Raw genomic sequence first — 24,278 nt, 5'->3', positions numbered from 1 at the left:
TGGAGTATGAGTTGCAAATCTTTTCCATAATTTATTGTATGTTCATTTTGTCTGTTATGATTTTTGCCATGAAGAATTTTTAAAATTTATGTAGCCAGAACCATCATTTAAAAAATAGTTTTGGGGTTTTGTAACATACACATTAGGTTTTAACCCTGTGAAATTACTATTTCTGTAGATCAAAAATGATTGCCACAGTAATTTCCTAGCTTTCGAACTAACAGGCTATTCTACTCCGAAATTATAAAGAAATTCTCCCGTTTGTTCTTCTCATAGGCTTATGGTTTCATTTCTCAAATAAATATTTGATTCATCTGTTAGGACTCCAATTTAATTTTTTTCCAGATGGCCACCCATTTTGTCTGACACTACTTATTAAACAATTATCTTTCCTTCACTGATTTGAAATATCACCTTTATCGTGTACTAAGCTGCCATATGTGTTTAGGGTTATTTCTGAACATTCCTGTTTGCTTCTTTGCTCTGACTGTATATTTATGTGCCGATACCATGTTTTAAATTTAACTGTTATTATGAAAATTTCCAAACACTGAAAAGTAAAGAGAATAGCATAATGAACCCCCATATTTTCATTATCCAGATTCAGCAGTTACTATTTTACCTGCTTGCTTTACTTATTCATTTTTCTTTCTCCCTCCCTCCTTCCATCCTTCCCTTCTTCTTTCTTTTCTTTTACTTTGCTCTTATTCTTTTTCCTTTTGGCTGAAATATTGAAACAAAATCCATGACCACAGTAACTTGCTCCTGTATACTCCAGTGTGGATCTCTAAAACAAGGCCATTTTCAGACAAAACCATGTGGTCATTATCACATTTTACAAAATTGACAGCATTTTTTTGCTTTTATCTAACACCCGGTAAATATTCAGTTTTCCTTAGTCTCAAAAATGCCTTTTTTTAGTTTGGTTTGTAAAATTGGTAACCAAATTAAATTCACATGTGACATCTGGTTTTTATTTTCCTTAAGCCCCTTTAATCTGAAGCAGCCTCTCCTTCCCCCACTAACCTTTCTTTAAGCCATTGACTTGTTGTAGAAACTTGGTTAATTGTCTTTAAAATGTCCTATTTTCGAGACTTGTATGTTTTCTTCCTCATGATGTCATTTAACTAGTTTCTCCACTCCCAATATTTCCTCTAAAATGGAATTTAGCTCAAATAACTTCATTTTATAGGGGTTCATGTTATTTTGGCAAGAGTGCACGTGGTGCTGCCCTCCATTGCATTGTGCCAGGAGTCTACTGTCTACTGTGGTTGTAGTGGGTATGAACATGGGGGATAGACCTTCATTCCCTGGCATCTATTCACCCATCTGTCTGGCGGTTTCAACCACTGATGACCACTGAGTTAAGTATGGCATCAAGGATGTTCCTTCTCATTTTGTCATTCTTTCTAAATGCATCTGTGGAATTCTTCTGTAAAGAATGTTACCTCATCAATCAGGGCTATTTGGTTTTCCGGCAATCATTTCATTAAAAAAAAAAAAAAGTGCTTAATTCTTTCCTTTGCCAGTGCGTAGCTCCCTCTGATCTCTGTAGTTTGCACTTGTCTCCATAACTTAGTAGCCTCCCCCAACCACACTCCTTTTCATCAAGTTGTGTTTACTATTTTTTTCCAGTCACACTCTATATTTTCTGTAGTATTCCTTTATCTGCTAGGACTTGGCAGGCCTTGTTAAGTGTGCTGGTATTTACTGTGGCTGACCAGTTCCTGATTGTGACATTGTGCTTATGAGGGAAGCTGGCCCAACCTAGTTTTCCCATCAGTCTTGAAATGTTAAGGGGCAACCTTATAGCAGCTGAGGCTTTTTCCTGATCTTATTGTAGCAGAAATGTCTGCACATTTGGGAGGCTGGTGACAAGTACGTATGGGGTGTGGGAGAAGTGCATCCCAGCCATCTTGTCCTCTTTCTATCCATGAATGTGAGCGATCTGTGCATTAGGGATGAGGATGAGAGGGGAAGCTGAAGGCCCCTACAAGCCCACTGTTGATCAAAACCAAAAAAGCATCTCTGCGTGGTTGGGAACATTAGGGAGCATCAGAAAAGTGGAACCTCCATGAGATGGCAGAGTTCACAGCTGAATGAGACAGTGGGCCCAGAGATAGGGGGGAGACAGGGCACATAGAGGGTACAGATAGGAGCTGGGTATTCACAGTGAGGGGCCTAAGGAGGTAGAAATGTGTGACAAAGAAGGGCCTGGGAGCTAGTCTGATGCAGCCCCTCCATGTACAGGTGGAGGCCTGTGGGGCAGGGCGAGGAGGGAGGGTGAGCTGGGAAGGTCCCTGGGCTCTGACCTCCAGCTCAGCACCCGGCCCTATCTGTGCTGACTTTTGAGAATCTGAGCTCTGCCTCTGTTCTGCTGTGCCTCCTTCAGGGTCTGATGAAGTCCGCTGCAGATGAGTTGATGCTGGGGTGGGTCATAGCAGGAAGCAGGGTGTCTCTGACTTCATTGGCCAGAAGAACCCACTAGGGGCAGAATGTATACCCAGAAGCCCTCCTGCCCTTCCTTTGTAGCCTGGCCTTGACCTGTACACTCTACTCCAGTGTAGCGCCTTGCTCACTGTGGGACCACCAACAACAAAGGGGTTACTGGTGCATGAATGAAGGGTTCTAAAGTGTTCAGGTAGCCTGGGTGGTGCCCACCCCAGGCACCCAGCCTCATCTGTTGAATGAGTGAATTGACAGATGCTGCCTCCCCTATGACACTTGTGCTGAGGCTACAAAGGAGGCTAAACCAATGGCTGCCTGGCCTGTTGCATATCCGATTCTACACTGTGGCAGTGGTGAGTCCGGAGGTGTGGGACCAATCACTGGGTCCCAGGAGTGGTCCCTTAGGTGAAGTGTTGAGGAGAGTAGCAGAGAGATGGACAATAGCCCAGAGGCAAGGGATAATGGGTTTCTTGAAGCTTACAGGACGTTCTGTCCTGGTTGATGTAGCAGTGCTGACAAGAGTGCCGCCAGCCAAGGCTTCCTTCTTTGAAGGCTGGGATATTCCCCTCGGCAGTGTGGCCTTCATTTTGAGCCACCTGCTTCCTAGCCCTGCCCAGTGTGGTCTGGGCTCTGGCTGACCTGGACACTGCCTTGGGCTGGGCCAGGTGGGGTAATAGGTTCTGCTTCCTAGGCCCTCACCCAGCTGCGATTTTAGATCAGTGGTTCTCAAAAGTAGGATCCCAGGACCAGCAGCATCAGTACTCCCTGGGATCTTGTTATAAATACAGATTCTCGGGCTCTACACCAGACCTCCTAAATCAGAAACTCTGGGGAATGGAGGCCACAGTGTGTTTTAATAAGCCCTCCAAGGGATTCTGATGCCTGCTGAAGTCTGAAACCAAACAGCCCAGCCCAGGGTTTCAGGCCTGGACAAAAATAAGACACTTCCTCTTGGTTCTGGAACCAAGAAATACAGCCTGCATTTCTGAGCCCATTGAACTCTACTGAGTGTCAAGCCCCCTCCCAGATTCTGATTGCCTGGGTTAGCATAGAACATTCAGTCAAGTTGGAACCTAGACACTCACCACACTTGGGCTAGAGTATGTATCTGACCACCAGCAGTGCTGTGGTACAGGGACCTTTGAGTTCAACATGGAACAGGAACTTTTCTTTCCGTTGTATTTTTTTGGTCCCTGGAGAGCTGCCTAGTTTCATTTGGCCAACTCTTGGCATCAGTCACAGAATTATGGGGCAGAAATCTCCCCCAGACCAGGTGACTGTACCCTTGGGATGGTCCTCAGGGGCTGTGGTCCCACCTTTACCTAAAACCCTCTAGGGGAGGTTGATGGCTGGCCCAGGGTTAGAACAGGGTGGGGAGAGAAGCTCACTTCCCAGATCACACCTACCTGTCACCCCTCATCCCACTCTCAGACAATCACTCAGGTGTCACCAAACCCAGTTACTCAGAGCAGAGATGAATCAGATTTCCTGTAATTGGCATTCAAGAACTTGGGAGCTTGTAAGGGTTTCTAGGACACTTGGGGGCTGACATCTCTTGTTGGCATCTCTCTTCCTGCCTGGGGCAAAACAACGTCCAGTTCAGGAACTGCTGCATTAGAGGGAGACTGTACCTGGGGAGACCTTCTTTGAATGGATCGTTTGACAAAGGATCCCTGACTTTGGGTGGGATGAGAGGTGAGGACATCATACTTCAGGAGTGCTTTCATATGAGATCTTTTCATTCTCACAGAGCCCCTAAGATAAGGGCTCTTCTCCAGTTCTACAGAAGCACAAAGTGAACTCAGAGGCTGAGAAACCCAACAAAAATCATACGGCAATAAAGGTTAAAACCAGGACTCAGACCCTCTCTGGTTGTCCCCAGAGCCCCAGGCCTTCTCACCAGCAGAACACAAGCTTCAGCCTGCAGAATCAAGTGTATGACCTGGGGGTTTCTTCCCTCCCACCTCCCCCAGAAATACAGGGAGAAATGGTTATCATTAAATAGCGAGTTAAATTGATATCTTTACTGTGGGATTTACTGGACTGTTCATGTGGTTGTGAGGCTTTGAGAGGGTAGCAGAGTGAACAGAATCTCCACAGCCACCTGGGGAGGAGGAACTGAGGCTCCCAAACCCCTAGTGACGGGGGCCCTGAGCGGGGCAGCTGCAAAGTCAGCCATGGGCCTAGGCTCTGGGACTGGTGTTGGAGAGGCTGAGACCCTACCACTAGCATGGTCCTTCTGATCTGCCCATGGGCCAGGCAGCCTGGGCAGGAGGTGCTGGATATGCCTCAGCAGGAAAGGCAGGTTCCATGGTGTGGCCACGGAGACCACAGCCCGATCTCCCCTGGCAGTGGGAAAAGGCTACATCAGGTGGAAGGAGAGAGACCTGGCAAGTGGGGTGTCTTTGCGAGGAGCAGACAGCCCCCTATGAGGTCCAGGGAGGTCACTGGGGATACTACGAAGGCTCTATCTGCTCACCGGGCCCAGGCTGCAGCTCCTGCCTTTCCCTCACCTGGCCTGGGGCACAGCAGGGGGCCCTTCAAGAGGCAAGTGAGTGGATCCTGGGTAGATCCTTAGACCAGGGAGGGCATGTTTGAGTCAGGTACCCTTGACCCTTCATAGCCCAGGGGAAGAAGTCCCAGGTGCTGCGAAACCACACTTCATTTATTAACCCATGGAGCAGCACTCACTGTTCAGAGAGCTCCTAGCCTGCTGCCCACCAAGCCTTTTCCCTTTGACGCCCCCTTTTGTCACCTGAGGCACCCTCTCCAGTGGTTTTCATTCTACCACAGATGCTGTCTGCCCTCTCTGCCCCTTCCCACCCTTAGCCCCACCCTCTGGGCCTTACCCACTGAGGGTGAAGGCCTCCCCTCCCCACCCCCAGCTTGCTGTATACCTTGACCCTGAGCTCCGCCCTAGGGGCCTGATCCTTGGGATGTTTCAGGTCCCAGGCCTGGACCTAAAGCCCTGGCAAGGCTCCGTGCCTGCTTGGTCCTTAATGAACCCTGACCTAGACTGGGCCCAGCCCTGAGGCTGCCCTGACTTGGACTAGGTGCAGCCTCTGTCTCCGCATTGCCTGTCCCACACCCTGCAGCTGTGCCCCACCCAACCCCAACCTGGCACCAGTCACCACACTCTGGACTGCACCTCCTGACTGCCTTCCTCTCTATAGCTGAGCTGTCTGCCTGCACCTGACCCCTCCCTTGGGAGAACAGAATGCCACAGAATCTAATGGGAGGAAGCTCAAGCCCAGACCAGCAGTGACCTTTGGGGCCTTTTCCTTGAGTCAGAGGAAGAAGAAACAGGAAGCATCCTTAGGGCTCCTGTAGCCCCTTCTTCCTCCCTCAGCCCTGTGCATGGCCAGGGGACCCCAGAGACAAGCTGGCAGGCTTGCCCTCCTGCTCTGGAGGTGCTGACAAGGGCTGTGGGCACAAGGGACTCAGTGAGGGCAGCCCAGATATACTGGGAGTCAGGCACCTGGGGGTGTGGGTAGAGGATGTTATGCTGACAATACACAGGTTTGCTCCCCATGGGGCATGGCAAGCACCCCACCTGTGCGTTCACTCATCCAGTCCTATCGTAACCCAGAAAGGAAAGGCTGCTCCATCCCCATTTTACAGATGAAAAAACCCCAGAAGGTTCCTGGCCAGGAGGTAAAGGCTGGCTCCAGGCTGGGCTGTTGAATGCAGATGAGAAAGAGGTGCTGCAGGGGAGAACGGGCCCAGCCGTGGGCCTCCAGATGGAACTTGCTCCAGGAGCAGCCCCCGGTACCCCATTCAGAGGTGCCTGTGGGAAGGTTACTGAGGGTGGCAGAGGCCTGTTCTTATTCCTCCTTTATGTCTGTCAGGCCCACAGGCTGGGAGAAAGAAGGGGCATGCCTGGTCAGATGCATTGAGAGGATCCAGATGCATTGAAGGGTTCCAGCAGGTTCTCTTCAGACCAGAGGTTGTCCACTTGAACATCAGGGCCTGTAGCCAGGGTTGTTGGCTTCCATTGTGCTTCCTCTCCGTTATCTGGCTTAGCAGACAGAAGCTCCATCAACGTGTCCCAGGTAAAGGCCTGGGCTCTGGGTGCCCCACTGTGGCTTGAAGCCCTCTGGACACCTCCCATCGGGTCTGGCTTCTGCGTTTGTCCACTGCACCGGATAGAGCTGGCCTGTGAAGCAGCACCCCAAGCAACTTCTCTGCTGCCTTTGCTGAGTGGTGTGAGAAAAGGCCAGATTCCTTTTCTCTTTTTGTCTACACAATGTAGTGAGAGTCACACTCTGGGCCACCAGGTCCAGCCCGGAGCCAAGGTCCACAGCTTGACTAAGCCCAGGACAAGCAACTTGGTAATCCCAGCCTTGGTTTGCTCACTGCAAAGTAGACAGCCAGCCCCAGCTCTCTCTAGGGTGCATGGAGGCTCAGCACACACTGCCCAGCTGGAACAGTTTACAAGTCTCTTAAAGACTGTTTCCCTGAGTCCTCCATGTGGGGTGGTCAGCCAACTTTCCTTTCAGGTAGTGTCCATCGTCCCTTTCAAGGCCTGAGTCCCTTGGCCTGCTTGGTCCTATTGCCTCTTGCTGATGGGGGGCCCTTTGGGCCTTTGATGATTTGTTGGGGCCACCTCAAGGCAGGGCTGGTAGGAGGTACCAGGGATGCCAACACAGGCCTTGGTCAGAGATACCCCAAAGTGCCCTGCTTGGAGCCTTATAGATCTGGCCCCTGCCACATATCTCTCCTGTTTGCCTGCAGTCTGAGTCCCTGACTTACTAGCACTGAGCACCTGTTCAGGCCTGGGCCCTCTTCCCTTTCCCTCATGTCTAAAGCTGGGAGACCACTTTCCCACATGATCTCTTGGTGAGGGTGCAGCTTTGCCACATCCTGCCTTACGCAAGCATCTGCTCCCCTCTAGGTCTGAGATGCTTCCTCCGTAAAAGGAGGTGACCTGTGAACTATGTTCCAGGACAAGGTGATGCTGCACATCGCTGGGGGCCTGTGCACTCTCAGGTCCGCTCTGTCCCTGACACCCCTACCAGCCACGGGGACCTAGGGCTCCTAGCCCTAGGCCCACACGGGCTCACCCAGCTCTGTCTCTCAGGGTCCAGGTCCAGGAGTGGGTGAGCCCCAGCCCACCTGGCCAGGTGTAGGGAGTGCTGCACAGCAGGCCCGGCTGGTGTGGTCAGGACAGTTAGCAGCTGTGGGTCCTGAGCCAGAGACTGCCTCCACCTCCCACCCAGCATCAGTCTCCAGGTGCCTCTGAGGTGGGAATCTGGGCTTTGGTTTAGACTTTGACCCTGACCAATGTCCTGTGTTCTTGGACAGACTGCTTCATATCTCAGACCTCAGTTTGCATTCCTATAAAATTGGCCAGCAGCACTCCTCACAGGAGTTACTGTGACAAAATAAACGACAAAGTTGTAATGTTTCAATCTCAGAACATTCAGTCCTCAAGGGCACCCTGAACACCCACAAGTGGTGCTGCAGGACTTGGGAGCCTCCGTGAGGAGCAGCCCCTGCTCTTAGGAGCTTATAGTCTTAAGAGAAGATGAGTATGACAGGTCCCATCAGACTCTCTCGTCTTTGGACAAACTGGGCAAAAATTCAGCCTGGAACTGTATCGACACTGGAGTCAGCTGTACCTCCTCAGCCTGCCTGACTGTTCAGGACATCCTGTAGGTATCCAGGCCCAGGGTGATGAGTCAGGCAAGGGTGGTGGCAGTAGGTGGGGGCAGGAGAGAGCAAAACTGAGCAGTTAGCCAGCTGAGGAAATGAGGACATCAAAATGAGCCTAAAGTGAATTGGAGGGCAGTGTGGTGAAGGCTGGTGTGGAGCCTATGGCAGGACAGTAACACTGGGAAGGTTTTCCTGCCTCCCCATGTACTTTCCTCAGTGGCATTTCCACCTTAGCCAAGCCAGAGGGCCTGGGCTGGGCTCTACTCTGCTGGGCAATGACCAGGCAATAGCTGAGGGGACTTCCCAGGAGGGGTGCTGGAAACCTCACTGCCTCTTGGTTCCTCTCCAAATGCCTGGAAATGCGGTGGCCTATGCCCAGGAAGAAAGTCCCGAGCTTCCCCTGCTGCGCAGTGTGGCCTGGGCTGCTGGGGTGCAGTATCCTCCCGTGGCACTGGGGGTGGCCCTGGGGCTCAGAGGCTCTCTCTCCTATCTGTATGGGACAGTGCTACCAGCCACACCACAGGGTCTTGTGTGGTCAGTCCCCAAAGGGGACATGCCAAGTGTCACTCATGTTTTTGCTCATGTGGCATGGAGAATTTGCCTCCTTTGGTCTTTCCCTTTAGCCACAATTTCATGGTCTCCAGGGAGAAACTGCTTGAAGCTCACCACATAGTGACCTTGAGCTTTAGCAAAATCATTCTGCTTGGTAAACACAGCTTTATAGAGGGGCACTGCTAGAGCACCCGCTGAGCAGGGCCACCTGCTAGACCACCTAACCCCTACCATCCCTTCCTGCAGCACAGGCTCAAGAGACCCAGTGTTGCAATAGTGTGACCTGGGCTCAAAGGTGTCAGTTCCAGGCCCTCTCAGAAGCAGATACTTGTGGGAATAGAGTAGATGTACAAGAGAGGGAGGGAGCTGGAGGGTTGGGCCAGCAATGCTGCGATGAGCCCTGAGATAGAGAGGATAGCATAGGAAAGGACCATGCAAGAAGAGTGCAGATTACAGACTACAGCCTGAGAAACTCTGGCCAGGCCCATGGAGCCCACAGGGAAGGTGCCTGTTAGGGAGGTCTGTTCTGGGCAGGAGGGGTATGGAGTGGAGTTGGTCCCATGGCCTTGCTCACAGAAGTGTGGCCATCAGCTTCCAGGTTATTGCAGCGCCCCTCACAGCTATCTTGGTGCTTTTGTCACAGTTGGATACCTGAGAGGGCCCTGAGAGCAATCTCCCTTTGTATACCCTGCCCTCACTGCATCCCCTCCAATTCCTGCGCTTCTCACATTGGATATTTCTATCTAGCAACCTTCATCTTTGGACAGCTGGACTCATGGGGGTGCCTTTCTGGAGGGAGCATGTTCTCTGGGTACATATGCCGACATATGCCAGGCCCTGGCTGCATGTTTCCTTCAGTCCTCGCAGCATCCTTGCAGGGTAGGGCAGATGATGTCAGACCCAAACCAGTTCCTGGGCATGACAGGGACAGACAGGCAGAGCTGTCATTTGGGGCATGTGGCCAAAGAGTAACTGCTGGCTGTGGGCAGCTTCCAGAGCCATGTCCAGATGGACTTGTGACATGGATCCCAGGAGATGTGCAAGACTCCTTTCTAGGTGCCACTTCGGCCACTCCCCTGGTGCTCTGAAGCAGAGCTGGTTACCAGGCCCCAGGGATCTGCTGCATAGGCAGCTGCCCTAACAAATTACCACAGATAGAGTGGCTTCAATAACAAACTTATATAGTTCCGTGGGTCAGAGGCTAGTGTGATCTCAATGGGCTAAGGTCATGGTGCTGGCTGTTCTTTCTCTCTGGAGGCTCCAGAGGAGGAACGGTTCCTGCTCATCTAGGTGCTGACTGAGGCTTCTTTCCCTGCTGGCTATCAGCTGCGGGCCCCTTGGCTCCTAGAGCGTCTCTAGGCCTCAAACATGGCTCCCTAAGTCAGCAGTGGAGTGTCTGATCCATCTCTCTGCCCTTCCCCGTGGTCGCATCTCTTTCCCTGACCACAGCTGGAAGGCTCCCAATTTTATGGACTCACATGATTAGACTAGGCAGAACTGGGCCAGAGCAGGGCTTCTGTCCTTATCTGGCAGCACCCTGTCCACCTTCACGGTCTGGTCCTAGAGGATCAGGCCAAGGCTGGAGGTAGAATTGCAGGTTCCCATAGAGCTGGATGAAGTTGCTAAACTGAGTGCTGAGGCAACAACCCAGATTTCTGATAGTCCTGATGAGACAGGCTCTCCAGGCACCACATCAAGCAAAGTTCAGTCTACTCTAGGTTTGCAGTGTGAGCCAGACTGTGCTGCATTTCCCCAGCCAAGTTTTGAGGTAAGATGTCATGGCTCTGTGCTCTGGGTTGACACCTTAGTTTTCACAGCTGTCTGCATCCATCACACACACATCTATGTCTCCTGCTCTGTTGCAAATGAGGAATAGTAAATTGATCTATGTGGCTTTTTTTATTCAATATATATGTGGGTGTGTTCCTGCTCCAGCATTTGTGCCTCCTGGGGAGCTCCTGGTAGGCCTCAAATCACAGAACGGTGAGGGGTGGCCTGGGAGGTACAGGCAGGCAGCATGGGGCTGCCTGCACTCCACCGTGGGGAAAGGAGGGGACTGGTGGTGGGCTTCTCAGGGTGGAGGTTGGCTTCTCAGGGTGCTCCATGTTGCTGCTGGCTGCTCCTCACCGCATAATTGGACTAGGGAAGGAAGGGAAAGCAAGTCTCAGAAATGGAATCATAGAATGAGTGAAGCCAGTCCCCAGCCCCAGAGCAGCCTCCTCTCACAGCCCTTCCTGCTGGATTTCTGGGTTCTCAGGGCCTTCCCAGTCCTTCCCTTGTGCCCTGGTGTCCATTAGAGGGGTGACCACCACCTTCTGTGCCCCACAGTCATGGAGGTGCCTCCAGAATGCTGGGGTTTGCAATACAGTTTGCACTGCTCTGCATAATGCCCAGGCACTGCTGACTCTTACCCTGCTCCTTGGGTCAGGGGCCCCTCCTCACACCACCTTTTCAATGCTCGGCTGACTTAGTTTCTTCCCAATCTTCCCCCATCCTTCGCGTGGGTAGAGCCTTGTACCTGGAGCACAGCTCACGCCCAGGGGTTCTCCAACCTGGCTACACATTAGTATAAATCCCTGGGTCACATCCCCAGGGACTCTGGTTTAGTTAGTTCGGGAGTGGAGCCCAGAAATCTATTTTTAGCAGTCTTGTTGGGTGGGGATGGGGGGCACTTTTTGGGAGTGAATTATGCCAGACAACAGGCAGACACTGGACTATCCTTGGTCTGTTGGGACGATGGTCTTCTTGTGGTTGGTGACAGATGCATGCTGAACTGGGAGTCAGTCTCTGCATCACCCCAGCCAGAATAGTCACAGTTGCTCTGAGTATCCTGTGGTGGGCAACCCCTTTCCCTGCCTTGTAGTTGCCTTCCATAGGCCCGAGACTCTGCCTCATCTCTGTGTGTGCAGTGCCAGGAGGAGGTGCTGGGCTGGGAGTTGCACCTACATTTTCTAGAAGAGGAAACTGAGGTTCAGAGAGGTGAAAGTCTTGTGCCAGCTCTCTCAGTGGGGGACACAGCTGAGTCCTCACCAGGCTGCCAGGCCCTATTGCATGCTCTGTGCTTCTGCCTTCAGAGGGCTTTACCTGAAGAGGGCACTGAATAATCCTGCTTTAAAGATCAACTTTAAACATATAAATTGAAACATCTGCAGGAGCACTTTCACTAATTAAAGAACTATCAGACCCTGGAGCCAAAAGCCTCAATTAGCACCACCTGACCTGGCCCTCCATCCCACTTAGGATGTGGTCTCCTGCCCCAATCCCACCCTCCCTCCTAGGAACCCCAGCCCAAGACCCTTGGCCTCAGTTCCTTGGCAGTGGTCCTCACTGAGAATGTTGAGCTCAGATTCCTAGGGTTTAAGAGTAAATTGTTCATGCATCTTCTATTTCATTCTAAAATCTGTAACAGTTTGAAGGAAGGCCAGGCCCATGCTGGGAGGAGCCTAATAGCAGAGAAGACAGAACTCCATCCACCTCTGAAACTGGTTCTCAGTCCTGGTCCTTCCTTCCCACTGAGAAGAGGCACTTGCAATCCCCTTCCCCACCCAGCCAGCAGCTCACAGAGGCCACGCTGCAAGGAGCACAGCACATAGCTGCCTGGGGGTGCCCTGTTGGCTCAGCTCAGTTACTCTGAGAGCTTCTTCCAAATTGGAGGCAAAGTGGTGTGTGGCAGGTCTTTTCAAACTTTCTTTAGCAGCGAAGTCCTTCTTCAAGTGACAGAAGCCCAAGGAGTTTGGGAAGGCAGCTGAGTCTGGTGGGGAGACACCGTCATCAGGGAGACTAGCATAGCTGGGAAGTGCCACGGGGAGAAGGCTCCGGATCTTTGCACCCTGGCAGGACGTAAGGGCCAGGGGGACCATGCAGGAAGAGCATTCTGAGCAGAGAGAACACTTGTGCTGGGGCCCTATGCAGGAGGGAGCAGAACCACCTGACAACAATGGGGATCCCAGCAAGGTGAGTCTGGGCCTTGCCAGCCAAGTCACTGGGTTTCCTCCTTGAAGCAGGGGGAAGCAACTGAAGTATTTTAAGAAGTTGGGACAGGCAGAAGCCACACACATGATCCCATCTATAGAATGGTTAGCAGATGCGGAAGGGCTGCGGGGGCAGGGGGTGGCGCGTGAATGGCCACTTAGACTAGGGTGTTCCAGTGGGGATGGACAGACAGACGTGGTCAGACATGGGAAATACAGAGTAGGCCAAACTGCTGGCGTGGGGCTCTGAGGGGTTGGATGTGAGAGGGTTTTTGCAGCTCTTCCAGGCCCTTGTGTCTTATTACATGGATACAACTTCTCAAGTTCTCTTTTACAATTGCTTCTCATTTTAAAATTTCTTTTGTTGCTTTAAGTATTTGTTTCCTCTGCGGTCAATTCTTCCCTTGCCATTTGGCCTTTTTCTTTCCAGCTGTCCATTCTTCTCTCATGCCTGTTTATGCCTCTTGAACTTGAGTCTGTATGTACATTTTAAGGAGGGAGTCTGGGGGCCCGGTGAGCGGTCCTTCTGTTATGTACAGACAATATCCCACAGTGTCTCTTCTCCTGTGTGGAATTTCTAGGCAGACAACCAAGATGTGTCAGCACTTTGCTGTAAGGCAGTTTTGGGTGGAGGGGAATGTCCGTCAGCCATACTACCCTTCCCCTCAATGCCAGGACTCAGTGGACTTCAGACAGGGGCACCCGGCTCCACTCTGGAGGTCTGCTTAGAGCACAGCTCTCCATGAGGCGTCTGCCCCTGCCTCCTAGCCTGGTAATGACCAGTCCTTGTCCTGTGGTGGGAGGGCAAGTGAGCCCTCTCTGGGTAGACCTCCACATGGTCTTGTCTGTAAGCACACTTCTCGCCTGAAAGGTGGGGTTTCCTTCTCAGGGGCTCCTCTGTGACTTTGACGATTCACTGCCGCCATCTGCCTTTTGTTTTCCAGAAGTGTGAGTCACCTTGTCCACTGGCGACTCATCCTCTTCCATAACTTTTCCTCCATGCTCTTTTATTTCACGGAGGTTGGGAAGGGTGAAAATCAAATGCAAGTGCTCAGTTCACCATCCTGAACTAGAATTCAGAGGATTTCTTCCTATATAAAGTGCTCTTACAAATCCATAGACTTTGCTTCATTTCCTTAGGACTAAAGCTGTGGCAGCTACCTTGATTTCTCTTTCTCTCAAACCCACATCTGATCAATGAGCAAATCCTATGTCTCTGCCTCAGTAAAGTCCCGAATCTGCCACATCTTGCCCCAGCACTGCTACTTCCGCAGTTCAGCCCACCTTCCTGAGCACATAGATTTCTGCAGGAGCTTTTAACTGGCCTCCTGCTTTTACTTTGCCCCTTGTTCTGTCTCTATAAATCAGCCAGAGTGGTTTAAATTAAAATATGTCATTATCCACTCAAATCTTCCGGTTGGAAGTGAAGAGAGTATGTGGATGGATGGAAGAAGGCAGGGGATACTGCAGACACACACAGACTCTAGGATCTGAAGAGAAGCCCCATACTGGGGTGAATAGTGTCCCCCAAATTCATGTCCACCTTATTTGGAAATAGGGTCTTTGCAGATGTAATCAAGTTAAAACAAGGCCATACTGTATTAGAGTGGCCCTGAAATCTAATGATTGATGCCCTTATAAGGAGAGGGAGATACAGAGACGTGGAAGGAAGAAGATCATGTCACCACGAAGATGGAGACTGACGTGATGCATGTATAAGCCAAGGAACGCTGAGCATTGCTGGCAACCACCAGAAGCTAGGAAGAGGCAAGGAAAGATTCTGCCCAAAACCTCAGGGGAATCACGGACCTGCTGACACCTTAATTTCAGACTTCAGCTCCCCAAACTGTGAGAATAAATTTCTGTTATTTGAAGTCACCCAGGTTGTGGTAAGTTGTATGGCAACCCGAGGAAATGAATGCAAGCCCTTATCCTGGCCTGTAAGGCCCAGGAGGGTCTGCCCTCACCTTAGGACCCTCACTCCACCTCATAACACTAGCCCTGAATAGGCCTTTTCCTTGAACAGACCACATACATGCTCTTGCCCCAGGGCCTTTGCATATGACCTTCTCAGGGATCTGCATGGAGTACTTCATTCAAGTTTTGGCTGAGAAGTCACCTTACAGAGGGACCTTCCCTGACTAATATAACCAGTAAAGCCCCTGCCTTCCTAATCCATTCTTAGTTGTCACTGCCCGCTCTAGTTCTCTTCATAGCACTTACTGCCAGCTAGTGTATAGTCACTTGTTTAGTATTTGTGTCTTCCCGTTGCAGTGTAAGCCTCACAAGGGCCAGGACTTTGTTAATTGTATTTATGACTGTATCTCCAATGCCTAGAATGGTGCAAGGCATGTGCCTAGTATGTAATCAGTTAATGAGTAAGAAAAAAATGCACAAGCCAGTTGAATAAAGGGGTAGACCCAAACAGGCAATTCAAGGGGGAAAAAATGCCAGTTTTACCTCACTGTTGCTCATAATTAAAGCAATACAAATTAAGTCTGCAATGAAATCATTCTCACCTATAGATTACAGTGAATGAGAGGGGAATCGGGTGCTGCCCTGAGAATGTAACTTGGACTATTTATTCTTTTTAAAAAATTGAAATATATAATTCAGATAATATAAAATTCACCCTTCTAAAGTGAATAATTCAGTGTTCTTTTTTTTAGTGTATTCACAGTGTTCTAGGACCACCACCACTATCTAATTCCAGTACATTTTAAGTACCCCCAAAAGAAACCTCCATACCCATTAGCAACCATTTCCCTTTCCCCCACTTGGCAGCCCTTGGTGACTACTATTTATTTTATGACTCTGTGGATATGCCCATTGTAGACATTTCATGTAAATGGAATCATACATTGTGTGGCATTTTGTGACTGGTGTCTTTCGCTTAGCATGACGTTCTCAAGGTTTTTACATATTATAGCATAAACTTCATTCCTTCTTATTGCCATTTAATATTTCATCATATGGAAGTACCACATTGTGTTTATCAATTCATCAGTTGATTGACAGTGAGTTGTTTACACTTTGTGGGTAATACAAATAATCCTGCCATGAACATTCGTATTCAAGTTTTCATGTGAGCATAATTTTTCAGATATCTTGGCTATATACCTAGGACTGTAATTGCTAGTAACTTTTTGGTAACTCTGTCTTTAAAATCTTAGGGAACTGCTAGACTGTTTTTTAAAGCAACTGCACAATTTCACATTGTTACCAGCATTGTACTAGAGTTCCATTTCCTCAACAGCTTCATTAACACTTGTTATTATCCACTTGTTTTTATTATAGCCATGTCACTGGGGTGAAGTGGTATCTCATGTGGATTTGATTTTTCATTTCCCTGATAACTAATAATGTTGAGCAAATTTTTATGTGCTTATTTGTCATTTATATACTTCTGTAGACAAATGTCTATTCAGATTCTTTGTCTATTTTTAATCAGGTTATTTGTCTTTTATTATTGAATTTTAAGAGTTCTTTACGCATTCTGGATACTAGACCATATTTTCTCCCACTTTGGATGTCGCCTTTTTAATATCTTTATAGTGTCCTTTGAAGCACAAAAGTTTTTAATTGTGATGAAGTCCAATTCATCTCTTTTATATTTAATTGCTTGTGCTTTCGGTGTCATATTTAAGAAACTATTGCCTAATCCAAGATCACAAAGATATACACCAATGTTTTCTTCTAAGAGTTTTATGGTTTTAACTCATATATAGGTCTTGGATCTATTTGGAGTTAATTTTTTTTCAGCTTTTGTATTTTTTTTTCAATTATAGTTGACATACAATATTAAATTAGTTACAGGGGTACAACACAGTGAGTAGACATTTATATAACTTATGAAGTGATCACCCTGATAAACCCAATACCCATTTGACACCATATGTAGTTATTACAATACTACTGACTATATTTCCCATGCTACAAACCACATCCCCATGACTATTTTGTAATTACCAGTTTGTACCTCTTAATCCTCTCCTACTTCATTCATCTCCCAACCTCACAATCGGACAACCATCAAAATGCTCTCTGTAACTATGAACTTGTTTCTGTTGTTTGTTTGTTTATCCTGATCTCTAGATTCCACATATGACATTTGTCTTTCTCTCTCTGACTTACTCCACTCAGCACAGTACCTTTTAGGTCCATCTATGTTGTTACAGATGGCAAGATTTCATTCTTGCTTATTGCCGAATAGTATTTCATTGTATGTATGTACCACCTCTTCTTTATCCACTTATCTATTGATTGACACTCAGAATGCCTCCATATCTTGGCTACTACATATCTTGGCTATTACATTGCCGCAATAAATTTATGGATTCACAGGTCCCTTCAAAATAGTATTTTGGGTTCCTTCAGATAAATACCCAGAAGTGGGATAACTGGGTCCTTTTTTTTTCTTGTTATAGCCTTTGTTTTAAAGTCTGTTTTGTCTGGTATAGTATTGCTACCCCAGCCTTTTGTTTTGTTTTGTTTTGTTTTGCAGATGTATACATTTTCATGAAACAACTTTTTCATCACTTTACTTTCAGTCTATATGTGTCTTTCTATCCGAAGTGAGTCTCTTGTAGGCAACATATGTAGGGCCTTGTTTTCTTATCCATTCAGCCACCCTATTTTCTATCTGGATCATTTAACCCATTTACATTTAAAATAATTGTTGCTAGATATGCAGTTATTGCAATTTTATTATTATTCAATTTTTTAGTCTTTTTTCTTTCTTCCTCCTCCTCCTCCACTTCCTCCTCCTCCTCCCTCTAACATTTCCCATAGTACTGGCTTGGTGATGATGGACTCCTTTAGCTTTTTCTTGACTGAAAAGCTTTCTGTCTTTTGATTCTAAGTGATAGCTTTGCTGGGTAAAGTAATCTTGGTTGTAGGTCCTTGACTGCAAAGTTTCTTTTGAGAAATCAACTGACAGTCTTCTGGCAGCTCCCCCGTAGGTAACTAACTTCTTTTCTGTTGCTGCTTTTAAGATTCTCTCTTTGTCTTTAACTTTTGCTATTTTACTTATGATGTTCTTGGTGTTGGCCTCTTTGGGTTCATCTTGTGTGGGATGAACTGTGCTTCCTGAGCTTGTATGTCTATTTCCTTCACCAGGTTAGGGAAGTTTTCAGTCATCATTTCTTGAAATAGGTTTTCATTTCTTGCCCTCTGTCTTCTCCTTCTGGTATCCCTATGATGTGAATATTGGTATGCGTGATGTTATCCCAGAGGCCTCTTAAACGATCCTCATTTTTTTGGATTCTTTTTTCTTGTGGCTGTTCTGATTGAGTGTTTTCTGCTACCTTATCTTCTAAATCACTGATTCAGTCCTCTGCTTCATCTAATCTACTATTAAGTCCTCCTAAGGTATTCCTCATTTCAGTTACTGTATTCTTCATTTCTGACTGGTTCTTTTTTATGTTTTCTATCTCCACTTTTATGTTTTCTATCTCTTTGTTAAAGTTCTCACTGAGTTCATCTACTTTCCCCTTAAGTTCATTCAGCATCCTTATAACAAGTGTTTTGTTTTTTTAAATTATTTATTATTATTTATGCCTAGAGCACCTGGTCTTCCTAGGTGGTCTCTCATCCAAGTACTAACCAGGCGCGACCCTGCTTAGCTTCCGAGATCAGATATCGGGCTTGTTCAGGGTGGCATGGCTGTAGACCATGGACCGTGGCTCCACTGGGGCGTGAACCCGGGACCTTCTGCGTTAAAGCAGACATGCTAATCCCTACACTATGGAGTCACGTCCATAACAAGTGTTTTGAACTCTGCATCTGGTAGATTGCTTGTCTCCATTCTGTTTAGTTCTTTTTCTAGAGCTTTGTTCTGTTCTTTCATTTGGGACATATTTCTTTGTCTTCCCATTTTGGCTGCCTACTTGTGTTTGTTTCTATGCATTAGGTAAGGCTGCTATGTCTCCCAATCTTAGTAGAGTGGCCTTATGTAATAGGTGTGCTGTGGGGCCCAGTGACACAGTGTTCCCTGGCCACCTGAGCAGGGTGCTCCAGGTATATCCCTTGTATCAGTTGTGTGTGCCCTCCTATTATAGTTTAGTCTTGGTTTCTGTTTGCTCGTCAGTGGGAGGGATTGACCCTCAGGCTGATTGGTTGTGAAGACTGGCCATGACCAGTGGAGGAGCTGTTGTGCAGGGGCTGACTCTACAAAGCAGGATTCACTTTAGCAGGGCTCTAGTGCTTGCCTGCCCTGTCTGCCCTTTGAGTGTGTCATCCTCAGATGTTACCCACTTGGTGCTCCAGCTCAGACTCAACACAGCCAATGGGTGTTCCAACCTTGAGGCCTCCTGGGAGTGGCCCTGCCACAAATCAGGTTCAGCTTCAGCTGTGACTTGCCCAGGGCCACCTGGCGTGAGCCACCAACCAATCCATAGATGGCCACCTTCCATGCTGGGCTTGGAAGCACCTCAAAAGGCTAAGATGTAAACTGAGGCCAGCTGCCACTAGTGTTGGCCTAGGGCTGCTCACCAAGAGATACATGGCACACTGAGTCCGGATGCTACTTGCTTAAGTTCTGTGAAACTTAGAGAGATTTTAGAAAAGTCTGTGGCATGAGCCACGACAGGCCCTTTGTATGGAAAATCTACTGGAAGTGGCTTGAGTGGGCCCACATGTTAGGAAAGGCGGGACCTCAGAGAATCACCAGAGTTGGGTGACTAATGTTAGCTATATTGATGGAGACTCCAGTATGGCACCCACCTGGGTCTGCAATCCAGGCGAGGGTGGGCGCAACAAAGGAGTAATACTGCCAGCACTTCTGTCTGGGAGAAAGCTGCCCTGAAGCCAGACAACTCAGTTTCTCCCCATATGTTCCTGGCACTCCTCGGGCTGCTGCCCCAGAGCTAGAGCTCAGAGTAACCAAGTTCATCACTGAGTAAGTTCAGGCACAAGCCCATTAAGAGAAAAGTCTGTGACTCCCTCAGCCCTCCATCTCACTAAGCCACAATCTCCACTGGTTTTCACAGGCAGAAGTGGGGACTTTTCTTCCTGGCACTGGAACCCTGGGCTGTGAAGCCTGATGTGGGCCAGGACTCCTCACTCTTCTGGGAGGACCTCTGTAGCCAAGGTATGTGGCCTTCTGGATTCCAAGGACTAAATTGCAACTTTTTAAAGTCCCTATGGACATCTCATTACTGACCTTTGTCTTTTAAGCTTTTTAGTTTGACTATTGTTCACTCCAACTGTTATCTACTGCTATAGGCAGCTATGAAGTTAAATATCTGTAATTGTTTCTGACAATTCTGGAAAACAGGTTTTTTGTACTGGGTGAGCTCTGAGTTTGGTCAAATACAGACATTCTTGCAAATGGGATCTTCCAGAGAACTAATGGACAGGTCCGATAATGATAATTTTCTGGGAATGAGGCCTTGAAAGAATTTCATTCTTGTTCTGCTCCCCTTGGTGGTTTCCAGGCTTTTCATGACAAGTATGGGGTTTTGTTTTTCAAGGCACTGGGCACTAATAAGTGGGGGCGGGGGAGGGGAGACGGTGCGGGGAACAGGAAGCTTATGATTCTGACTGAGATTCAGTGGGGTTTTTTGTTTGTTTGTTTGTTTGTGAATGAATGCTCCCTAATTTGCTCCAAGCCCCTGATTAATTTCTAAAGTTAAAAAAAAAATTCATTTTGATTGGTTTTGCAAGTTTTCTTGTTGCTTTAATGGGAGGAGGATTTTTGGAGGTGCTTATTCTTACCATTTCACTGACATCTGGCCATGTTCTTTTGAGAGCACTTCTATGATATCTTTGACCCAACACATTCAATTTCAGAAGTTTATCCTTCAAATATAGTCACACAGTTAAAGACCCTTGGTCAAGGATGCTCACCGAGGAATGTTTGTGGTCACGAAATCACACCTGAGTGCCTTTTGCTAGAGGACTTATCATGCATGTGACAGCATAGACACCCAGACACCCTGCAGCTATTACAGAACATGACAAGTTACCCAGAGAAAAGAGCAAGTTGAAAATAGTGTGTGAAGTGTGAGCCCTTTAATTCAGAAAAAGAACCCTGTTTGTACATGTAAATAATTTCATGAACAAAGAGAAATTTTGGAAGATTGCACACAAAGAACTGTTAATAGTGATGTCTTTGGGGAGAGTCTGGAGCCTGGGGTGGGAGGGGACGTCCTTTTCCTTGTATAATCTTTTGTACTGTTGAGTGTTTTCTCATGAGCATATACTGTATTTTCAATTTTAAAATGGGTAAAATAAACAAGCAAACTAGGTAAATAAATGTGCAAATGCATGGATTGGCTCTGCACAAGTAGATCTGGTCTCCTCCCCTTAACTAGGGCCCTGGTTCTGGCTGGGAGAATGAAGAACACTTCTCTATAGGCCATGCCTACCACTCTCCCCGCTATAGGGGCCTCCAGGAGAGAGGTGGGACCCTGGAGGGGAAAAGGCACATGTTCTTGTCTCAGCTTTGTGACTTCACCTGGTATTCTCAAGACATGCCTGTCCAGCCTTGGCCCTGGGTTGCCACTCGGATAGTGATGGCCAGGAAATGGGGTGCTTGCCAGTGGACCATAGCTGTCTGGGGTGAGAGGAGCAGGGTATGACGGCATCTTTTAAAGCCTGTGATTGGGGAATGACTGTGAAAGAACCCTCCTAGGAACATTTGTGTTTGCTCTAGGAGTAGGCATGTGCACAGAAGCACACATGTGCTTGTGCACACACAGGTGACTTCATGTCCAGTTGGCATCGAGTCCTTTCCACCAGCCTGGAGCATCGTTCTCTCTCTCTGGCTCCCGATGGGTTCTGGCTTTGCACAGATGCTCATGGGCAGGCAGCCGTAGCCCTCCCTAGGGGCAGAGGCACAACTTCCAGAGGCCGGCTGCCTGCTCACACGCTCGGCAGTTGGCCAGCCTTTCCTCTGATACTCCTTCATGCCTCTCCTCTGCTCAGATGCCCAAGTCTCTATCACGGGCTCCCTGTTCATCATAGACAGCCTCCTCCTGCCAAGAGAGAGAGGGCCAGGGGAGAGTCCACAGGATCCTCACAATTGCCCTGGAGCATTTTCAGGGTTGCAGGACTGTATGTCAGTGTGGGGATGGAACAATAAATAAGGAAGTCAGAGAAGGGACGCAGACTCTCTTCCTAAACATAGAATAAAATATAAGTAAACTATCAAAAAGCATAATGTAATTCTCAAAAATATTTGAAGTCAGTGAAGTAAATAGAGAAGCTCAAGCATAGGAGACCATATGTTCTTTCTTGGTTAAAACCTTTTCCTGAAGGTGGAACTTGGACGCACCTGTATCAGGCCCTGACACACGTCTGTCTGCTGGCCCCCGCTTGCTGCTAGGCCAGGATCTCACCCAAGGTGTACAAGATGTGGGTCTCCATGTGCCTTGCAGGATATGCCTCCCTTTTCTCCCACGAAGACAAGTCTTTTGGCAGTCCTGGGACATAGATGCACAGAGAAATATCTTGGCGGCTGGGCCTGTGTGTGTGAGTAGGTTTCCGAAGCACTCCTGAGAGGAAAACGGCCCAAGACAAGCTAGCTCTGATTGCCTTCTTTCAATCCACGTTGGTCTCCACCACCCTTCACCAGCTCCCCAAACCCTACCCAGGCCAGCTGGTCCTGAGCATTCTCTACCCCTGACATACACACACACACACACACTCACCAGGGATCTCATTCTCTGGCACATTTGAGAACTGTGGAAAGTAGCCAAGTGACCTTGTGAAGGGCAGAGGGGCGAGTAGTCACTGACCCGGCCCTACTACACCTTCTCTGGCAGTTGCAGGTCCCCTAGAGTCTTTCTTGTTACTAGAACAACCAAATGAGAAGCCTGATCCATACATGTTTGTATAGGGTACAACACTTTACAGCTGTCCAAATACTTTTAGGCTTCCTGTGCTCTCCCCATACAGCAGAAAGGACGTGGGGCCCAGGGTCTCACCATTGCTCCGGCCTCTCCAGGACTGATATTCAGGATGGCCTCTGCCCTCCACCTGGCTGACCAGCATGGCCCACATGGCCCAGCACTTGCCCAGGCAAGGAAACTGAGGACAGAGAGGGCACAGGAGGTGAAAGCAGTACCATCTCCTCCTTTTGCAGGGACCAGGCCAGATGTCCTAACAGTGAGGGCAGCAGTGGATACCTGGATGGGGCACTATGCACATCCAGCAGGCAGGACAGTGGGATCTGCCTGGGACCCATGAGTAATGACTCTTTGGAGCCAGAGGCAGGGGACGCAGAGACATGGGAGGCCAAGCCTCAGTACCTTGCATGGGCCTCTGGCACATTCTGCCTATATTGGGTTCACATGACCCTAATGACTGAGGTGCAGGGGTGGATGGAGTGGCAGCAACAGCACAGCTGAGTCCTTCCTATGTGGATACCACAAGAATCGAAGGAGATGTGCAGTGCACTGGGAGGCACCAGGCGGGAGAGAGAAGTGGTGGGAGGGGCCGGCTCCCAAGCTTCTCAGCCATCCCAGCCAGGCTCATCAACCTGCTTGCTCTGCTGGCTCTACCTCTCTGCCCAGCAGCCTCAGGACTTCATTCTATAGAATCAGAGGTGGCCAGCTAAAGGGCTCTCAGAGACTTTTCTGGGGAAATGGAGGCACACAGAGGGGCAGGGCTTGCCCTGGGTTCCCCAACAAGCCTTATGCCCCCAGTCCAGAAAGGGCCAGTCTACTGCTTGAACACAGATCTCAGTGCCATGTAGTGGCCTGTGCTGGGGCCTGTTCCACAGTTACTGAGCTTGTCCTACGTCTCTACATCTTGTGCCAGGAGGAACTACTTATGGATTCTGGCGTCTGTTTATTGTTCATGCGAAAGCATTTTTGGAATATTAAGATAACCAAAGTCCATACAAGCCATACTACATTTCATACTGCAAGCGTATGGACTCTGTCCAAGAAGAAAATGCTAGCAGCTCAGAGCTGGCCCCTGTGGGTACAGGGACAAGTCCAGGGAACATGCGGTCCCTGGGTTGGGGTCTAGAAGAAAGAAGAAGTCACCATGGGTGGTCTTGGGACATCTTTTGGGAGCGGGAGATGATACCGAGATGGGAAGGCAGTGGCTCTCTTGATTCTAAAAGAAAGAGGAAACACGTGTTCTCAAGATACCTGTTTGTCCTCCACCCCCTACCCACTTCTTCTGTAGCTGTGATTTTGGGGGCAGTGAGGGCCCTCCTAACCTTAACTCATACCCCACCCTAATGGCCTCAGCCCTATTTCCTCTTTTAAAGATGGAAACAAAGCCTTGATCTGCAGTCAGCCCTCTACTGCAGAGGATGCCCTTGACCTCTGGAGGAGAGCAGATGCTGGGCTTGGCCTCGGGTTGGGTGGGGAGGCAGAAGGGGGAGTGGCTAGCCCAATGATGTACGGTCCTGATGCTGTTCACAATGACTAGAGCTAGTCTGAAACAGTGAAATGCTTCCATCTAGTTGGGAAAGAACTACTACAGGGTCAGCTCCCAAATGGTTAAAGCTAGCACCCTATCTGAACTGCTATTGCTGAGAGCCTCAAGGAGGGGTGGCTGTCAGAATCCTCAAGGCTTTCTCGGCTACGGCTACGGATGGTATGAAACCCTCTCAGGTTGCTTGTGTTTCCCCTCCTTCCCCTAACTTGGCCACTCTGCTGAGCTTCTGTAGAATTCCAAGGATGGCAATAAGTG

General features: G+C 48.6%; 1 protein-coding gene and 1 pseudogene across 8 annotated transcripts in view; one reads left to right on the top strand and one right to left on the bottom strand.

The window, feature by feature from the left end:
• The window catches only part of RASGEF1A (RasGEF domain family member 1A), a 110,717-nt gene that overhangs the window by 40,628 nt on the left and 45,811 nt on the right, over positions 1 to 24,278 (top strand). For 2 of the 8 annotated variants that reach the window (XM_039852830.1, XM_039852832.1), the window contains exon 2: positions 19,616 to 19,716. The exons of 5 other annotated variants lie outside the window; for them this stretch is intronic. In XM_039852830.1, coding sequence (XP_039708764.1) covers positions 19,669 to 19,716 — 48 coding nt within the window. In that variant the 5' untranslated portion in view covers positions 19,616 to 19,668. Of the gene's footprint in view, positions 1 to 14,268; positions 14,475 to 19,615; positions 19,717 to 24,278 lie in introns of all 8 variants that reach the window. One more of the 8 variants, XM_039852831.1, reaches the window with a different exon arrangement.
• LOC120594886 (uncharacterized) lies at positions 18,183 to 18,298 on the bottom strand (annotated as a pseudogene).

The sequence above is a fragment of the Pteropus medius genome, unplaced genomic scaffold (genome assembly GCF_902729225.1).
Source record: "Pteropus medius unplaced genomic scaffold, Ma_sr-lr_union100, whole genome shotgun sequence".
NCBI lineage: Eukaryota > Metazoa > Chordata > Mammalia > Chiroptera > Pteropodidae > Pteropus > Pteropus medius.
Note: the sequence above shows the minus strand (reverse complement) of the source record. Positions and strands in the feature narration are given on the sequence as shown.